The following is an 18,995-nucleotide window of genomic DNA, read 5'->3' as shown; positions in this document are numbered from 1 at the left end:
TGGCAAACAAGCTCAGAGCTCACACCGAAATAACCCAGTTTACTTACCGCGGATGGGAAAAAAAAAATAGCCTTGTATGCAGATGATCTGATGATCTTTACCGACAGCTATGCAGGTTCTTTCTATGCAATCGAGGAAACTCTAAAAGACTTCGGGAAGGTATCAGGCTATCAAACAAATTGAGCCAAAACAGAGATCATGAGCTGGAATACCCAGGTAAATAGCAACTTTACCAGAGAAAAAAATCAGATATTTAGGAATAGAGCTGGTTAAACACCTAGATAAGATAACCAAGACAAATCTAGGGTAACAGCGGAGGTGAGAAAGCTATTAAAAGCATGAGGAGGTCTCCCCTTGACTTTCCTTGGTAAATCTAATCTAATTAAAATGTCTATTCTACCAAAATTTACATTCCTATTTAGTGCAATACCCTTAGAGTTTAAGAAGGAAAGCATGAAGAAAATGCAAGGAGAGCTAGCGAGTTTTATTTGGGCGTCCAAAAGTACACGAATAGCCTGGGCAAAACTGCGAAGACGCAAAGCAGAAGGTGGAATTGCCAGTCCTGACCTATTTGAATATTATAGGGCCTTTCAATTTAAGCACATGAGAATTCTGCTGGGTAATTATGATCTATATCCGGAACATCTTAAAGCAATGACCAAAAACACCGGTCACTTCCTATTCAAATATGGGCATCCTAAGTACTTTAAGAAAGTTAAACTAAAGACGTTAATTTCAGCGGCAAAACTCTGGTACCAGATAAGGAGCACTTGGAAAATACCCTATTACAGTGAGTCTGCGCCAATATGGGACTCTCCAGGAACCCCAGAGTGTCTCAAGGATAAGCTAGCTACACCTTTGAAAACATCAGGCTTTCAAGTTTGGGGCCAATTAATGGTGGATAACAACATAATAGATTGGGAAACTGTCGGAAAATACAAACGCATCCCTCTCAAAATTCAAATTCTACCAGCTGACTGGGTGGGCAAAAACAATAAAAGAGAAAAACGCCAGAAACCAGTCCATAGAAATAAACATGACAAAGTGCGCCCCGTTGAAAAAAGAAATAGCATTATGGTACTGGGCCCTTATCGAAGCTGGAAAAGAGAACTTCCTAATTCCAGAAGCAACCTGGGGGAAAAAACTTCCGTCGCTGGATCTCCAAAACCTGTGGCAAGTATCTATGAGCAAATGTTGGTCCATTGCGAAATCTGTTACTTTAAGGAGAAACCACCTCTTTACTATCCACAGAGCCTACTGGACGCCAAAGCGACTACCCAAATTCAGTGGACTAAATATGAAAGCTTGTCCCAAATGTGGCTTAGCAGGGGCAGATGATGTGCACATGTTCCGGCAGTGCCCCAAGATTGATGGTTTCTGGCAGGAAGTGAGTAAAATCATAGAAGCAGAACTGAGAAGACGAATAATTGTAAGTATGGATCTTGTTATCTTCAGGGTTAGCAGGCATGAGGGGGTAAACTTCTTAACACTTAAAGAAGAGAATCTTTTATTTATGTTGATCTTACTAGCTCGCGAGGAACTTTGTATTAAGTGGATAAAACCGGTTGCCCTTACACATTTGGAATGGGTGGCCTCTATAAACAGAATAAATAAATGGGATAGAAAAGGAAAACCCAGCAGGAAGCATAATTATTGGGCGATTTGGGAAGAATCTCAGTTTGCAAATTAACCGGTTACTAACACCTTTACCACTCTATGGCCCATATATTTCCAATGATTATGCAATAGCAATAAAAACACAAACAGTATGCTTGTGTGAGTGGCCAGGATGGCCAGCTCCCCCAGTTAGAGATTGAAAGTGTTAAGGACACAAGGGTACCTCACTCTGAAAATACGAAACGTGAACACCTTCGAACCCATTGGCCGTGATGGAACAGAAAACAGAGAAGCGGGTCCCTGATAACTCCAATTACACTCTATTGCAGAATGAGGAAAAAAAAAAAAAAAACCTCGGAAATAAAGCATTTTTGAAAGCTGGTCTTTTTCATCAGCTCTCTTCATTTGCAGCATTCTGTTACACATGAAATCCACTGCATTAGTAAACTTCCCTTCCAGCACTCGTGGTGTGGCGACGTCATCACTGACAGTTTTCAAACGCCTCTTTTAGCTTTGGGTTTACTGCCTGGGTGTAGATGGCAGGAAATGAAAGGCAGTGAGTCACTTTAATGAACTTTGGTCTCAGATGTTCACAGTCCCTCATCTCCGTCCTGCCCATGTTGTGCATTCTTACATTTCACATGCTTTTCTTAATTTTGACCTGCTTTACTTAATTTAGATTTTAACAGGAGACCGCTCAGCTCGGACATGCTGCAATGCTGAGTTCATTATATCCCCACCCCGTCCTTTCATAAATGTGGCCAGCAGTCTGCTGCTGTTTGGATCAGCATACCAGCGGGGCAGCTGTCCTCTCCCCCCCTCCGCTTGTATTTGAAGGCAATGCAAAAGTTAGGGAAACAAATATATAAATATGCCCTTCTTTTAATTAAGACGTTCACTACTAACGTCTTCATTGTAGCAGTGCATAGCTATAGTCTTACCTTCTAACTTTCACTGGGCGTGACAACATCACACATTGCAGACTGCATAGGGCGCAGATGCAGCATTTACAAAGCAGTAGGTCTTGCATTTGCGAAAGTTTGAGCTATTGGTATTTGTAAATGACAATGCCTTTTATTTATATGTTGTTTTTAAAACTAATAAATAAAAGGCATTATCATTTACAATGCCAATAGCTTAAACTCTTGTTTGAACGGTTGTCTTTATATGGTTATCCTGAGTGCACGTAAAGTGTATGTTACAGCACACTTCACCGGTAATTTAAAACTTAGCCCCCATAATCATTGCGTTTCCGAAAATAAATTTGCTTCTAGTAGTTCATCCCCTCCACTCCATCCATCCATCCATCCCCCACTCCATCCATCCATCCATTCACCCCCCCACTCCATCCATCCATCCCCCCACTCCATCCATCCATCCCCCCCACTCCATCCACCCCACTCCATCGTTCCCCCGCCCCACACTCCATCCCTCCCCCCACCATACATAACATGCTGTAACATACACGTAAAGTGTATGTTACAGCACACTTCACCGGTAATTTAAAACTTAGCCCCCATAATCATTGCGTTTCCGAAAATACATTTGCTTCTAGTAGTTCATCCCCTCCACTCCATCCATTCATCCCTCCACTCCATCCATCCATCCCCCCACTCCATCCCCCATCCATCCATCCATCCATTCCCCACTCCATCCATCCATCCATCCCCCCACTCCATCCATCCATCCCCCCACTCCATCCATCCATCCCCCCCACTCCATCCACCCCACTCCATAACTCCCCCGCCCCACACTCCATCCCTCCCCCGCCCTACACTCCATCCCTCCCCCCGCCCCACACTCCATCCCTCCCCCTGCCCCACACTCCATCCCTCCCCGCCCCACACTCCATCCCTCCCCCGCCCCACACTCCATCCATCCCTGCCCCACACTCCATCCTTCCCCCGCCCCACACTCCATCCCTCCCTCAATCCCTCCCCCTATCTCTCTCTCGCCCTCCCTCTATCTATCTCTCTCTCACCCTCCCCCTATCTCTCTTGCCCTCCCTCTATCTCTCTCTCGCCCTCCCTCTATCTATCTCTCGCCCTCCCTCCCTCTATCTCTCGCCCTCCCCCCTCTATCTCTCGCCCTCCCTCCCTCTATCTCTCGCCCTCCCTCTATCTCTCTTTCGCCCTCCCTCTATCTCTCTTTCGCCCTCCCTCTATCTATCTATCTATCTATCTATCACCCTCACTATCTATCACATCACCACTGCATCACTCAGCACCACCACAGTATCACTCAGGGGCACCACAACATCACTATGCGCTACCACAGCATCACTGAACGCCACAGCATCACTCGTCGCCACCACAGCATCACTCAGCACCACAACAGCATCAATCTATTCAACAACAACTGGTTCAAATAATGTTCTCTCAATGTTTCAAGCTTTATTACAAATGTCACAAAAAGATGTTGATATTTCAGTTCTGTTCTTGGATTTTCGTCAATATAAAATACACTGAACATAATCTTCACAAAATTTATTTACAAAAGTTTAAGCTATTGCCATTATAAATTACAATAACTTTTATTTAAGTATTAATTATTAAAAGAAATTAAAAGCAATTGTTATTTGTAATATCAATACATCTAAGTCACGTAAATACAACACATATTGCATTACAAATGCTCTAGGTGTCACATATGCGAAAGTTAAAAGTATTGGCATTGTAAATGACAAAGCTATTCATTTCGCTATTTTCAAAACCAACACATAAATTAAAAAAATTGTCATTTACAATAACAATAGCTCAAAGTTTCCTAATGCGAGACCTATTGCATTGCAAATGCTTGTTTAGGTCGAGTCTGGGCTGCGCATGCGCTGCTCTATGCGGCATGTTGTATTTAGGTATGGACTTGACGCTCCGCCCATATTTTTTATTGACTTGTGTCATTCTCCTTTGGAAACTGTGGCTTTTCATTGGTCAATGGGCTTAGTACTCGCTCCTTTGTACCACCTTGTCGCATTTTATAACCTCCCAGTTGGATACCCCTGTTACATGTGAGGTTACTCTGTAGGCTTTAATTACAGCCTACGAGCAGTATTTGCTTAAATGGTTTTCTCCTGCCCTAAACTGCACTTTTTCTTTAATGGCGGTGTGCCCCTTTCCTTAGACGAGTTGCATCTAAGGAAATGGGCGTGGCCATCATTAAAGTGAAACCAGGGCATAGAGTGCTTTTACAAAACAAAGCATATCTTTGTCAAGTTGACAAACAAATGCCTTTTTTTGTAAAAGCGCCCCATACCGTGCTTTCACTTTAATGGCAGCAGCGCCCCTTTTTTTAGACATGTCTCGTCTAATAAAGGGTCGTGGACGACATTAAAGTGAAAGCGCAGCATGGGCGCTTTTACAAACAAGCATTTGCAATGCAATAAGTCTTGCATTTACGTGAGTTTCGTAAATACGAGACCTATTGCATTGCAAATGCTTGTTTTGCTTATTTTGCAGACACTACCTGGATTCGGGGTCTTGCTGACTGTAGAGCAGTTTTGCCACTCACGTTCAGGACTCGTGGTGTTGGTGCTGAGATTCTGTTGTCAGGTCCAGGCTGGGCAGGTGTTGCCAGTGGATTACTGAGTCCCAGCGCTTAGAGCCCTGCTGCTTCTGATGTTGGGCACCTCAATAAAGCAGCCACTTGGTGGATGCCCCCCTTCCCCTTGATGGATTTGAAAGAAAGTGGTGGTAGCTTGCTCTCAGACTCATCATGCTCATGAGTGGCAGCCTGAGATGGGCTGCTAACGCATTGTCCAGCTCATGAAATGCAGGATCAAAGTGTCCCAATCATGAAGTGGCGGCCCGCCTACAAGGTGAGATGCAGTGAAAGTCCAGTTTTAAGCAGCTTGGGATTAAAGAAGAGTGCTGTATATAATGAATTCAATTCAATTTGTCTTTATTCGATCGTATACAATCATAAAAGACACATATAAACAAACAAATGAAAGGGCAAGAGATAACTTTTTAAGACAATAAAAAAAATACCACACGATAAAATTCATAAGAAAAGTCCATGAAAACATGTCAAGTAAAAAATTATACATGTCATAGATCCTTTTCGTCTAGGACCAGAAAAGAATTCCTAGAAGAAAAAGGAATAACTATAGTTACAGTTACACAGGTTTTGGTTAGACACCTCAATCTTATAAACAGATTAGATTAGAAGAGACAAAAAAAAAAAACCGCCATAGCTCAATAACATCAGTTACATAGTACCCTGCAACCTATTCCTTCTAAGGACCTACGTCCAGCTCCAAAATTTGGCCATAGCAATAACTATGACTTCACTAGTATCGGTTTTTAAGATACGCGGAGCTGTTTGGCAAGATCTTGTTCCTATTTTAGCACAACCTGGCTTAAGCCATTTATGACGAGGACCCTTATATGCAGGGCACACAAACAGAATATGCGGTAAAGTCTCTTCCTCACCTGGGCAAGAATGACATTTGGAATCTTGAACCTTACCCCACTTTTTTGTAAAGGATTTTAAGGGGAGAGTACCCACTCTAAATTGGTGCTAGAGCGTCCTATCACCAGGGCTCATAATGGTATCCCAATAGACCTCCAGCCTATATTCAATTTTGTGATCCAAAAAGAGACCTGTTAGGGAAGCTCCATTCACCTGGGAAAGGGACTTCGGGCAGACCATGTCCCTGTATAAGGCTTTAAAATCTGTTTTTGATGGGAAAGAATTCACTTCAGGGTCCAACCACAAATGGTTACGGCCCATGTCCGATAAAGTAGCCGTAATCATTTGTAACCATAACATTTTATTTGGTTTGTCAGCTTCTCTAATATACTTAACAGCTTGCGCATAAGGAGCAAACTCTGGGGTAGTCCAAAGCCTTCACCAATAGGCAAGAGGTCTAAAACCCGCAGCCCCCTCAAAAGAAATACACCCCAGATCTAAAAGTAAGGGTCTAAGTGGTGTAGACTGAGGAAGGTCGGTCAATGCCCTCAGAAACTTGTTCTGCGGGTGGACTTAAGTTAATTCATCTTGCCCGTTTGTTGATTGTGGGCTTAGGAGCATACCCTTACTGGAATATCCAGTAAGAGGAAGCTTGAATCTCTTCTGCGGTACTGGTTTTGGGAGCCCATTTAGACCATTTGTACTCTTCTTGAAAGGAATGAATTGCCTGTGTTAGTATGGAGGGCAAGTACAACTCCAAAAGAATAAGAGCGAACACAACTTAAAAGATATATTTATCAGATAGCGAGGGAGGGGTTGCCAATGTCTCAAAATCACAGCTAAGGGCCTTAACATCGGAGACCTTTATGGAACTACTTGCTTGTAAAAAAAAATCCCTTTTTGCGTGGTCATTTTATTGTCTAAGGCCTCTGGAAGTCTTTTCAACGTTAATCACCAAATGTCACCTGGCAGCCTGGTGGAAGGTGTGAATGACTCCCAGGATAGGGAACAAAATGTCTTTGGCTGGGAGGAGGTGTGGCCTCCTCCCGGCACAGCCTGGGAGATGTGGCCACCAACAGCTCAAGCTTCAAAGGGGCATCCCCTGTCAATGACAGATATAACTCAAACCTAGGCCTAACCCGATCTTGTCCAAGTAGTCAGAGTGGCACCAATCCCTGTGGAGGGAAACTTTCTTACAAAACTAATTTGCAGGGGGACTCCCTTATTTCGCTAGACACAAATTCAGTGGTATGCCAGAGTTCTGGCAAAGAAGGGAAAGAAGATTCTGCCGTGTTGGACTTTGCATACAGCAGGGTACTGTGGGATTGTTTAGGGCCAAACTCTCGGGTAATTATGTGAAAGTGGGTAGAGTTGCCCCTGTTTTTTTTTCCTATTGTCACAGAGCTTCCCCCACACACAAGGTAGTGCCAAGCGTAAAAAAGACACCTCATGATAGCTTCTTCGGAACACTGCTGGACCTGAGGAAGATAGAAGAAGAGCTGATCTTTCTGAATGCTCTGGAATTCAGAAAGGGGACTGCACCTACTGTAACTTGTGGAGAAAAACCCTAAGAGCTGGATCTGCTCCCTCATGAACCCAGGACAGAAGAGTGGACTCCAATTGCTAGTTCGCTAGCCTCCTGTTAAGCTACAAGAACAAAAAAGCTGCAACATAGTCCCCCTTCCTGAAGAGCCCAGCTGAGCAGTTCCGAATGGACTTGCCTTGAACACTGCAGGTGGCTTCCCCTGTAGGGAGCCCTGACCCACATGTAGTCTCCCTAAGGTCTGGTGCCCCAGGATAAGTGTTGAAGTGTACTTCTGCTGCCTAACAATGAAAGCTGGGAATTAGAAATGTTTTCAAAGATTTTTGCCAAAAGAAGCAAAGGCTAATACAGGACCACTGCCGAACCGCTGATGTTGTACCGCTGGTCAAACTCAACTTGCTGGCTTGCACCTCTGAAAGGATCCTGACTTCCCAAAAAGTTTTTAAGTCCAAAGGTAGAAATCTTCACTGGGCAAAGGCACCAAGAGTATCCAGCAGGCAAGGGACATTCCTTGGACGTGATTACGAATATCTCACGCTCTAAGCTTTACCGCCAAAAGTCAACAGCTTCACTGGGACATCGCCTGGCAGCTATCTGGCCTAGAGGAATCCATCTCGGCCACTGCCTGATACTTTGCCCCGCTGAGGATTTTTGCCAGCCATTCCGGAGACTAAATCAGAAAGCAAAACTTTCCACCAACTGAACCTGTTCCCTATATCCAACCCATGCTCCATCGTGCTTGGCCTTAACTTTAGATTGCTGCTAGACATCATTTATGGAACTGGGACTGGAAGGCTGAGGATGTCAGAAGGCTAAATTCTGCATCTTCCCTTTCTTGGCCAATGTATGATGCTAAACTTGAAGATCTCCACCACAAATCATTTAAGCAAAGGAAGCATTGGAGTTGGGAGGGTGGGACAGGAGACTAATATCACAACTCCAGAAACGACCACTAGCTGCAATAAAAGCTAGACAGCCCTGAAATGGTGGTCTCCTGTCCCCGTTAACGGATGATGAATGGAGGAGATCATGCATGGGGGTGCAGGCAACTGTGAGCAATGCACGGTTTAAGTTGATACACTTTAACCACCTTCACTGTGCTTATTTAACGCTAGTCAGACTGCACAGAATATATCCTAATAGAACTGCATCCTGCCCAAATTGTGCTGAACAGAATGTCACTTTCCTCAACATTACATGAAATAGAGGAATATTCGAGGGGGGCCCTTGCACACCTTCAGCGAGGTAAAACACACATTTCACAGAAGGTGCTGGTCGGCCCTGTCGGTTGGGCATCATCCCAAAGCCCAAGAATGGTAAAGTGCAAAGCAGATTTGCAGCCTTAGGTTCGCTCTTAACCAAACGCCTGATAGCGATTCCCTGGCTGTCAAATAAAGTCCCCACTACAGAGAAAAGGAGTAGGGTGCAATGGAGTGAGCGGTGGCAGAGGAGGTAAGACTGAAAAGAATTCAAATTGATGAAAAAGCAAAGAGGAGCTGGGTTGGGTCAGATATGATCCATGAGTTTACCGACTGACAAGAGATGGGAGGAGGGGAGGCAGAGGGGAGTAAGCCCTCTATGATAGCGATGGTTCCTTTCTCTTTCTTTGTTATGCACATACTGCCAGCTGGTGTTACAACTACAAGTATGAACATATTATTATGTTGGACACATTATTGTTATGCTGTATAATTGGAAAATAAATAAAGATGGGGGGAAAAAAAGGAATAGGAAGCATACCTTGCCTTTTTCAACTGGCAGAAGTGGTTCAAAGTTTTCTAAATCCTCCTTCAAGTCAAAAGCTTATTTTCAACACTATCACCTGTTGGGAGAATCCTAGCAGGATAGCCAGTCATTTAATGTGTAATAATTGAGGTGATTCCTCTAAAGGTCCTTCAGATTCCTCAACCAAGCCTTATCGGTCTAAACAGCTATGGTCTTCTGAAATCAGCCCTTGTTTCTCAAGTACATGAGCCGCTCAAATTATATTTGGTCAAGTGGAAATAAGTTGTTTCAGATGCCTGTAGTTTAAACATTGTTTTGTGGGGGAGGGGGTACAGGATTGAATTCCCTACACCTCCTCTAGATTTTGGCGTTTTTTTACCGCTTGGCCCCACTCAGTGCAGAAACAGGAGGCTCTGCTACAGGGATCAAAGTCCTGTTGGATAAACATGCCATTGTTCCTGTTCTCAAGGAGGACCAAATAGAAGGAGTTTTATTTCATGTTTTTCTGGTTCTAGAAATTTCAGTATGCTTACGCCTTATCATAAATCTAAAAGGTTAATTTGTTGGTAAAGAGTATCCACTTAAAAATAGATACTTTTTGGATTGGTCTAGCAATGAGTATCTGCCAGCTTTCGACTTGAAAGGTGCCTATTTTCATCCCCATTTGCCCCCCTCATTAAAGTGGTTTGCTATCCATACATCTAGGTGGAACTATCATTTCCAGTTTGAGGTTCTTCCTTTCAGACTGAAAGCAGTCTCAGGAGTCTTTTCAAAGTTAGAGGCTCCTATAGTGGCCTACTTACTCAACAAAGGGATAACTCCACATCCGTATATAGATGACTGGCTGATTTATTCACGGTCAAGATGCCAGTCTATAATAGAAATGGAGTTGGATTGCAATCTACTGTCTTTCTTGGGATGATGATCAACCTGAAAAATTCTACATTGAATCCAGCATATGACCTTCAGTTTACCAGGGCTCAATTCCAGACACATCTGGGTCATTACTCCCACTGGAAGAGGCTGTCTGCGGTTCTCCATGTCTGAAAGTCATTTGTCATCTTGGTCCAAGGCGGTGATCCTATGAACAGACATCACAACAACCAAAGCCTCTGTGAACCAAGACATGCAGGGATCTGTCCAGACCCTATAGTGAGCAGAGGACCACCAGTTAGAATGGTCAGCACTCTGAATCATGGAGATAGACGATGTGAAAATGGAAACAACAAGTCTAGAGGTTCGGATCATCTCTGGAGTTTTGGTTGGACCTAGTCTGTGTTCCACCAGATATGCTAAAGATTCTGCAACCTGGTGTGGTCTTCTTCATGGGTTTGACTCGAAGTATCGGAAAGAGAGTGCCTGGGGTAAATGTCCTAATTTGCCCAAGGGTCTTCTCTTTGCTTCCCTTCTGCCTTACTGTCATGTTGAGATTTCGAGCTAGTCTGATTAGATGCTCGCAGAGCATCACCTTAGTGGTCCCAGAAATCGTGGTTCCCAATCCTCCATTAGCTGTCCTCAACTCAGGAGTGTATTCTTCCAGTGTAACTGTCTCACTTTCTACCTCTGTTGCGTTTTGTCTCTACTGAGAATGCACTTGTCAGTGTGGAGGTTGAATGATTAGACTGATCATGTCCGCGCTGGTGATTTCGCGGCTGGATTATGCCAATGCCCTGTACAACGACGTCCCTGCATACAGCCTGCGGAAGCTCCAGATGGTCCAGAACCAAGCGGCTCGGTTGGTGTATGGTCTCCCACGTTTCCATCACTCTACACCCCTCCTCAAGGAGCTCCATTGGCTTCCTATCAAGGAACGCTCTCTTTTTAAAACCGGCTGTATGGTTTTTCAGGCCCGCCAGGGCACTGCCCCCGCCTTCATTTCCTCTCTGATCAACGAATATGTTCCGGTCAGAGAGCTTCGTTCTTCTTCTAAATCCCTCCTGCATATCCCACGTTTCAAACGTAAAAAGTGGGGAGGAGACAGTTTTTCAACTCTGGCTCCCACCTTTTGGAACTCCCTCCCCGACCACCTACGTTTTGCTACTCACTATTCCTCCTTCCGTAAAGACCTGAAAACGTTCTTGTTCAAACAGGCCTTTTCCCTGTAACTTGTCCCTCCTCTTTCTGCGCCAGGCTCTCTCCGCCCTCAGTTGCTGGACCTACCTCTATAGCGCCAAGAAACCGTAGGGTGAACGCTGCGCTGTTTTTTAAATTAAATTAAATTAAATTGACAGAATCTGGGTCTTCCTGGGGTTGGCTTTCGAACATGTAAGGCTTACAGTCATTATTGGGGAGACTTTCAAAAATGGTGTACGGGAAAAGATTTAGTCCCTTGGGAATGTGAACCAGTATTAATCCTTCAATTCATTCATAAGGGTTTGTTTGAGCATTATTTCCCTCCACCTTCAAAATCCAACCGACATCCACTGGAGCCTTTAGAGAATCTTGAGGCGAAGTTCACTCTGTGCAGGCCTCTACTTCCGACCAGCCTTTGGTTTAATCTGAGCTCCAGTGACCTCCCTTTTGAACCCTTGGACAAGGTTTCCCTTCAGTTTCAAATTTTTAAGACTTTTTTTCTGGCAGCTATCACCTTGGCCAGGAGATTAGGGACCTTCAAGCTCCCTACCTTTGTATCTTTTCCGGCAGAACGGTTCTCCATCTGGATTTAAGGTTCAGCCCTAAAACATGCTCCAAATTTCACAAGGAAGCTTAAATTATTCTTCCAATGTTCCATCCACCTCTAGTCTCTCCCGAAGAAAAAGCATAGCACACTTTAGATGTTTGCAGGGCTGTGTGCATGTATTTGAACAGGGTTTCTCCTTTCCATAAGTGTGCTCATCTGTTTGCTAAGTTTGGTCCACCTGGTAAGGGGTTAGCTCTCTCTTCCACCTTAAGTCTTTGGGTAAAATCTACTATCTCTAATGATTACAATCTTTTGGGTAAGGAAATACCTGGTCACATTCAAAGACATTCTGCCAGGGACACGTCTGCCTCGTGGAATGAGACATACTGAGTGTCTGATAGACATCTGCGTCACAGCAACTTGGGCTGTGTGTGTATATATATATACACACATTAATGCAATGACGTGGACGGGAAAGTGGAATGAGGAGATAATGCTCAGATTACTTGAGGTAATGCCATTACTCTGAATGTCTTCCTCGCCCCGAGGCTTCCCTACCTCCCTTGTGTGTAGCTTTCGCTTTAAGATTGGAAAGTTGCATTATATGGGATTTGAGCTCTGCCTCCTCGAGTAAGTAAAATGGGTGGGTTAGGTCTCTGGCTTTTTGGTACTATTGAAGTGTCTACAGCGGTGGGGCCGCGTATAATTTAAGGTTATGGACGAGAAAGAAAATCGGTGTAATGGCATAACAGCAAGTAATAAGAAAATAAACAACAATATGCGCAGATTGAAGGTGACAAGTACAACAACAACAAAAAACACAAATTTTCCTTTAAGATTTGTCAGTACTGTTTCAAGAGGCCGTGGCGAGAGCATCTAAAATCGACGCTGTTTATTTCCAAAAGCGCTCGGGGGGAAACCAGCCACAAAGAACTGCTACACTTTAAATGTTGTTTACCAGCAAACACAAAACAGACTCTCCAAACAAGTGAAATGGCGTGGCTTAAGCTACAACACACGGATAATAATACAGTAAGAAGGTTGTCGCGCTCTCCGAGTTTATTTTTATATAACTTGGTAAGTGAGAAGCATGACAACCAAACAGAAACAAAACAGCCTGTCAAACCGAAATGCAACATCCTGAAGGGGAAGTGCTGACCAAGCAAATCCTGTTAGTTTCACACATGTATGAGATGGGAACAAAGTGAAGAAAGAGAACAGGGGGTATTAGCTGCTAATCGTCTGCCTACCCCCGCCCCTGCTGTCTTGCAATCTGCAACCCACAGCCAGCTGGCCCATTCTCTGCAGCCAGGACAGGAGCCCAGAATTAAACCCAGCTGGTGGAGTCTGGAGCCTCCCGCAGGTGCGTCAGCCGATCCCGGAACAGGGCGCGCGCCTTACCTTCCCCCTCGTGATCGTGTCCACTATGAACCCAAACTGGTGGATATCGTCCGGCTCTGCCATGTCGGTTCCAATAAGCAGTTCCCGGGAAAAAGAAACCGATAAAATCCAAAAGCGTCGGCAAGTCCTCCTGCTCGTACAGTGCCGGTGGCCCCAGTTGTTGCCTCAGGCGGGATACAAACAAAAAAAAAATCCAACCGGCTGTAGCAATTACTCAGAGCTCAGCCCGGCCGTTCACGTTGTTGGTTACTTGTGATGTGGTCCTGGAGATGAGCTCACGGAAAAAGAAAAACACACACACACAAACGTGACGGGCTCAAGTGATGTGAAAATTTTATTAGATGAACCCTATCCTTTGGGCACATGGCCACGCCTCTGGGGCTCTGCCCTGCCCTGCAGACTGATCTGCTCTCGGCTGCAGCCCGGGAGACGGGCTCCGCCGGCTCTCTGCGAGGAGTGACCCGCGGTCACACCAGCCTGTCAAGGGCCCCCGGTCGAGCCTACTTTTATTTTCAGCCGCTGGTGTCATTTTGTTAGATTGTTCGCCTTTGACGCAAAGTTGAAGTAACGTTGCCTCTTACAAGGTTTTTATCAAGCTTCGGAAGAGGAAGGATATCATTCTCTTAAAGCTTGCGTGTGAAAGAAGTTAATTGAAATAGTTGAAAAAATGGTTGTGGTCCAGTATGAAACGGGTAGAATTGGGGAAAGAGCACCGGGCGAGGTGCCTGCTTGAGCCGAGGTGGTCTCTGACACTTGCATGCTTGGTGTACGCACCGCAGGAGGTACACCACTTGTGAGTGACTTAAATCAACTGTTTGACCTGAAACGTATCCGCTTTTCTTCCTTGAAGTTGTTGGGTCGTTAACTCGTATTCTCTTTTGTAGCCTGTAAGCATGGTTACCATCCTGTTGCCGCATTTACAACTCTTATTTTACTGGATCTTTTCGTAAATATTGTATTTTATAGCAAGAAGCAAAACAAAGTTTTTTTTCACATTTTAAATTCATTTATTTTAAATAAACTAAAACCAAAATCAGGACTGGGCTCGTCGATCTTCCCAACAGCAAAATTGAGGGGTTGCTTTATTATTATTGTTACATCAATGAGCACTCCCATACTGTAAGCACCAACTTGTAGATTCACGTGTGTGAGTTTTCGTATTACATTAGCATTTTATTTTACACTACCAAGGCCCAAGTCCGAATACATGCGAAATTGTTTTATCGTTTTTTTTCGTAAAATGGATTCCTAATGAAGGCTGCAAGCAAAGTGTTCTGAGATGAATAATTTAATCTGTAAATGGAGAGCTCTTTTCCGATAAGCAGTGGGTAAGAAACATTAGACGAGTAAGAAGCTATTGATCTGAAAGCTCAGTGTAATTTTTACTGGAACACTGACTATGTGGTCTGTACTCCAGAGCTACACAAGCTGATTAATGCTAGTTAGGACAACCTTTCGACAATGTACGCGTAAACTAACTCTCGCCATTTGTTTTCTGGATCAATTTCTTTATTCTAATCACAAATCTTTAATGTGGCTTAATTTTACTTGCTCTGCATATAGTGCCATTATTGGCAACATCCCCACCCACAGTCCGAGCATGCATGAATAAATAAATACACAACACAACTTTTGTTATGGAAAAATATTGCTGCAGGTTTATTCCATACAAAAGTAAACACGCAACCTGCAATGGGTGTTACCGTACAGGGCTTCTAAGGGTGGCACAATAGGTGCCGCAGCCCTTCGAGGCCTTCCGTGGTCACAGTGCCCTTGGTACCTTTTTATAAGGGGCTTACCTGTAGCTAGGGATGTGCCAATTGTCGGTACAAAGTCACAATTTTGCGAAAGAACACAGGCCCTGGGAACCTGGTTGGCAAGGACCCAGGGCTCATCAAGTTTGGTTGCATCAGATGTCAGGCAAAAAGTGGGGGGTAATGATGCAAAAAGAGGCACAATCCTACACAACCCACCCCCCAAATGAAAGAGGATGAGACTAACATTTCCCAAGATAGTCTTCATTGCCTAAATCAAAGAATCTGGAAAGGCCATTAGCATAGGCATGGGCAGTCCCAGTTCTATGTTCCACTGTCCTTTCCCTGTAAGGAGATGGACCATCTCAACCGTTTTGGGTTTTCTCCTTTCATCTGCGTTAGCCACCTGAGGAGTCTGTGGTCAGTTTGAACCAGGAAATAAGTACCAAACTGGTATGGTCTCAACTTCTTCAGGAACCAAACCACAGCAAAGGCAATGGCACTCCAACGCAGTTCCCTGGGTAGTAGCCTTCTGCTTATGAAAGCAACAGGTCTTTGTTGTCCATCATCATTTCTCTGGGATAGGACCACTCCTTTTCCCCAGCTCAGAGACATTAGGCTGCACAATTAACTGCTTGGAGTAATCTGGAGCCTTGGGAATAGGTGATGAGCATATTTCCTCTTTTAGGGTGTCAAAAGCCCTTTGGCAGCCAACTGTCCAGTTTACTTTCTTGGGCATATTGTTGGTGAGTTCTGTGAGAGGAGTCCCAATGGACCCATATCCCTTTTCAAACCTCCTATAGTAAGTACCCAGTCAAGCCAAGGAATGCCCTGACTTGGGTCTGGGTGGTTGGAGCTTCCTAATCATGAATGGTCTGGATCTTGGTTGGATGTGGTCTCCACCTACAGGATGGCCCAAATACTCAACAGTTCCCTGCTCTATCTGGCACTTGGATGCCTTGATAGTTAGGCCTGTAAAACCTTTCCCAGGTGGCTGGTTGATCCTTCCAGGAAGAGCTAAATATAGCAATATCATCACAATAAGCTGCACTAAAGCATTCCAACCCAGCAATGACTCGTTTAACCAACTTTTGGAATGTGTCTGGGGCAATCTTTAGACCAAAGGGCATCACAGTGAACTGGAAATGCTAATCAGGTGTGGAGAATGCTGTATTTTCCTTTGCTCCAGGGGCCTTACCATTCTCCCAGTACCCTGCAGTTAAGTTAAATGTACTTAAGTATTTGGGAGCCCCTAACTTATGTATCAGTTCATCAGCTCAGGGTATGGGGTGTGCATCTATCTTGGTGACAGCATTGAGGCATCTGTAGTCCACACAAAACCTAATTTCTCTCCACCCTGTGGATGAGGTTTGGGGACCAGGACCACTGGCTGGCCCAGGAACTCTCAGAAAGCTCAGTGACCCTCAACTCCAACATCTTGCTGACCTCAGCTTTGATGCTTTCCTTAACTTGGTCAGATTTTGGCAATAGATTTTGGTTTTGATAGGCAAGCTTTCTCCAGTGTCCATACCATGGGTATATCAGGGAGTCTGACCAGGGGTTAAGTACAAATAAGCTGTGCAAACTGTTGTAGGACTTGTTTGCAATCAGCCTGCTGTTGGGCAGAGAAGGTGTCTGAATAGACCATTACATCTACTGACCCATCTTGGGGCTGTCAGAGAGGAGGTTAGGGAGAGTGTTAGAACTGGCTATTTCTGTCTGGCTAGGGCTGACGCCAAAGCCAGGCAGAAACCACCATTCTAGTCAGGGCAAGGGAGTCACACGCCAAGATAACCCCTGCTCACCCCCTTGGTAGCTTGGCACGAACAGACAGGCTTATCCCGGAGGCAATGTGTAAAGCATTTGCGCACTCACACAACAGCAACAACATCCTAGGCACACCACAAAAGGAACTCCACACATGGTTATATAAAATAACTTTTGTATTGTCAAAACACATCAGATAGTAATCACACAATATACATGGTGCCAACTGGCACGGGCAATATTCACAAGGGATTATTTACACAGGACAGGGCCTTGTGGGCGCCTGTCAGAATCAGTACTTAGTAGAACTAGCACTTCTAGAACTTAGAATATAGGATATAAAATCACTGTAGCACAAATTAGCAAATATAGCACACAACCAGTAACCACTGGTAACAGGTAAGTACCACCTACGCAACCCTAACTACCTTAGGAGAATGTCACGCAGGGAACCAGGACCTCACTGGGACCACCTGTACTAGAAAGAACAACCACCTAAGTATCACAATACAATTAGGGGTATAAGCAAGAACACATTACACATGATGCATCACAAACATTCAGAGGTGTAGGGAAGGAAAACACATGATGCATAAAACATACATTCAGCGGTGTAAGAACAAGGCACATGATGCATCCAAACCACATTCAGAGGTGCAGGGAAGGAAGACACATGATGCAGAAACCAACACATTCAGAGGTGTAAGAACAAGGAAGACACATGATGCATAAAAACATTCAGAGGTGCCAGAACATAACTCAATAGCGCAAAAACACATGATGCATGAAAACACATTCAGAGGTGAAATAAAACCATACAATTGCGCAAAACTTACATAAGCCACCACCTGTGGCAGTCCCTAGGCCAACTGGCCTTGTTGGGGCTAGGACGCCCTGTGTCCCAATAGTCAGGGTCCTAAACGGTGCAGCTGCCCACTAATTGCTGGGCAGCTGGGATAACAATGGTGGGGACAACGTTGTAGCCTTCCAGGCTCTACACAAAGCACTCGTGTCCCCCAAGAGCCTCTCTTAGCTCTAAAACTAAGTAATGCCCGAGCCCCTCATGGGCTCCTTAACAAACGTAGCGCCTGAGCCCCTCGTGGGCTCCTCAACAACTGGGGCGCTGTGAGCCTCTCGGGGCTCGTAAACAAAACATCTCGTAGGCAGGAGGGGGCGGTCACCGGCAATGTGCCCCGACGCCCCCTCTAGCTAAAATGGCCCCCGGAGCCTTCTCAGGGCTCTACATGCAACAATGCCCCTGTCGGTGGAGCGGCCCGCTATCAATCGCGGCCGCTCTGCTTCCCATTTGAAGGCCCCAGCCCTCCTTCACTCACCAGGTCTGGCGGCGGCCGTCGGAGGAGAGCTCCCGCTCCTCGGGACCCTCCGTTGCTGCGGGCGGCTTTTCTCTCTTCTTCTCCGGGGCTCCCTCAGCACAGGGGAGCCCCGCTACAGGCTGCAACACCCCGGGAACATCTCCGGTCTCCCTCCATCGCATGGGAGACTGGCAACGAAAAACAAGGCTTCCTCCCCGGCAGGGGGAAGCGGAAATCACGCACGCCAGGCCCCGCTTATGTCCCACAAAGATCGCCCGACTTCCTGTCTCGCAGGGCCGCCAATGGCAGTGCTGCCCTGGGCAGGGAGGCGGGGGCAGCGCCTCCGTATCGATCTCCGGGCCAGCGGCGGTGAAACACACGGGTGTAACACGAGGGGTGGGCACCCTCGCCAGATAAAAATAATTAAGAGGAGCGTAAAGCACGGGGCCAGCAGAATAAAACTGCACAACACGCAGGGTGGGAACCTGCTATTCCTCACGCAAAATGCGGATCGGAGAAACGCTCACAATAAAGCAAAAAGCGCTCCCAAACGCTATGAAAAGATAAAGCGCTTGCAGGCGCTTCAGGGGTGAATACAGCGCTCCAAAGCGCTGCAAAGTCCAGTGACAAGGTCCTTCCTGAAATAAAAGCACTTCCCAGGGGCTAAGGGGGGCAAAGTCCATCAAGCCCCCAAAGACTCCCGTAGCAAAGAGGTCCCAGCCTCAAGCTGTCCATCAGGTATCCAGGGACTCAGCAGGGCCCAGGGAGGCAAGCCTTCCCCTGGGCCCAAGCAGCAGCACGCCCCTGGCAGGATTCAAGTTAGAAACAAGAACATTTTGTAAGGG

The 18,995-nt window shown here is 45.5% G+C and overlaps 1 protein-coding gene across 1 annotated transcript in view; it reads right to left on the bottom strand.

Annotated features, from left to right (window-relative positions):
• TRIM36 (tripartite motif containing 36) overlaps nucleotides 1–13,767 on the bottom strand; it is a 589,030-nt gene extending 575,263 nt beyond the window's left edge. Inside the window, exon 1 of the mRNA XM_086961040.1 lies at nucleotides 13,317–13,767. Coding sequence (XP_086817166.1) covers nucleotides 13,317–13,379 — 63 coding nt within the window. The 5' untranslated portion in view covers nucleotides 13,380–13,767. The remainder of the gene's footprint in view (nucleotides 1–13,316) is intronic.
• Nucleotides 13,768–18,995: the final 5,228 nt, after the last annotated feature.

This window comes from Lissotriton vulgaris, chromosome 3_1 (assembly GCF_964263255.1).
Source record: "Lissotriton vulgaris chromosome 3_1, aLisVul1.2, whole genome shotgun sequence".
Lineage (NCBI taxonomy): Eukaryota > Metazoa > Chordata > Amphibia > Caudata > Salamandridae > Lissotriton > Lissotriton vulgaris.
This window is presented reverse-complemented; position numbering and strand designations above follow the sequence as displayed.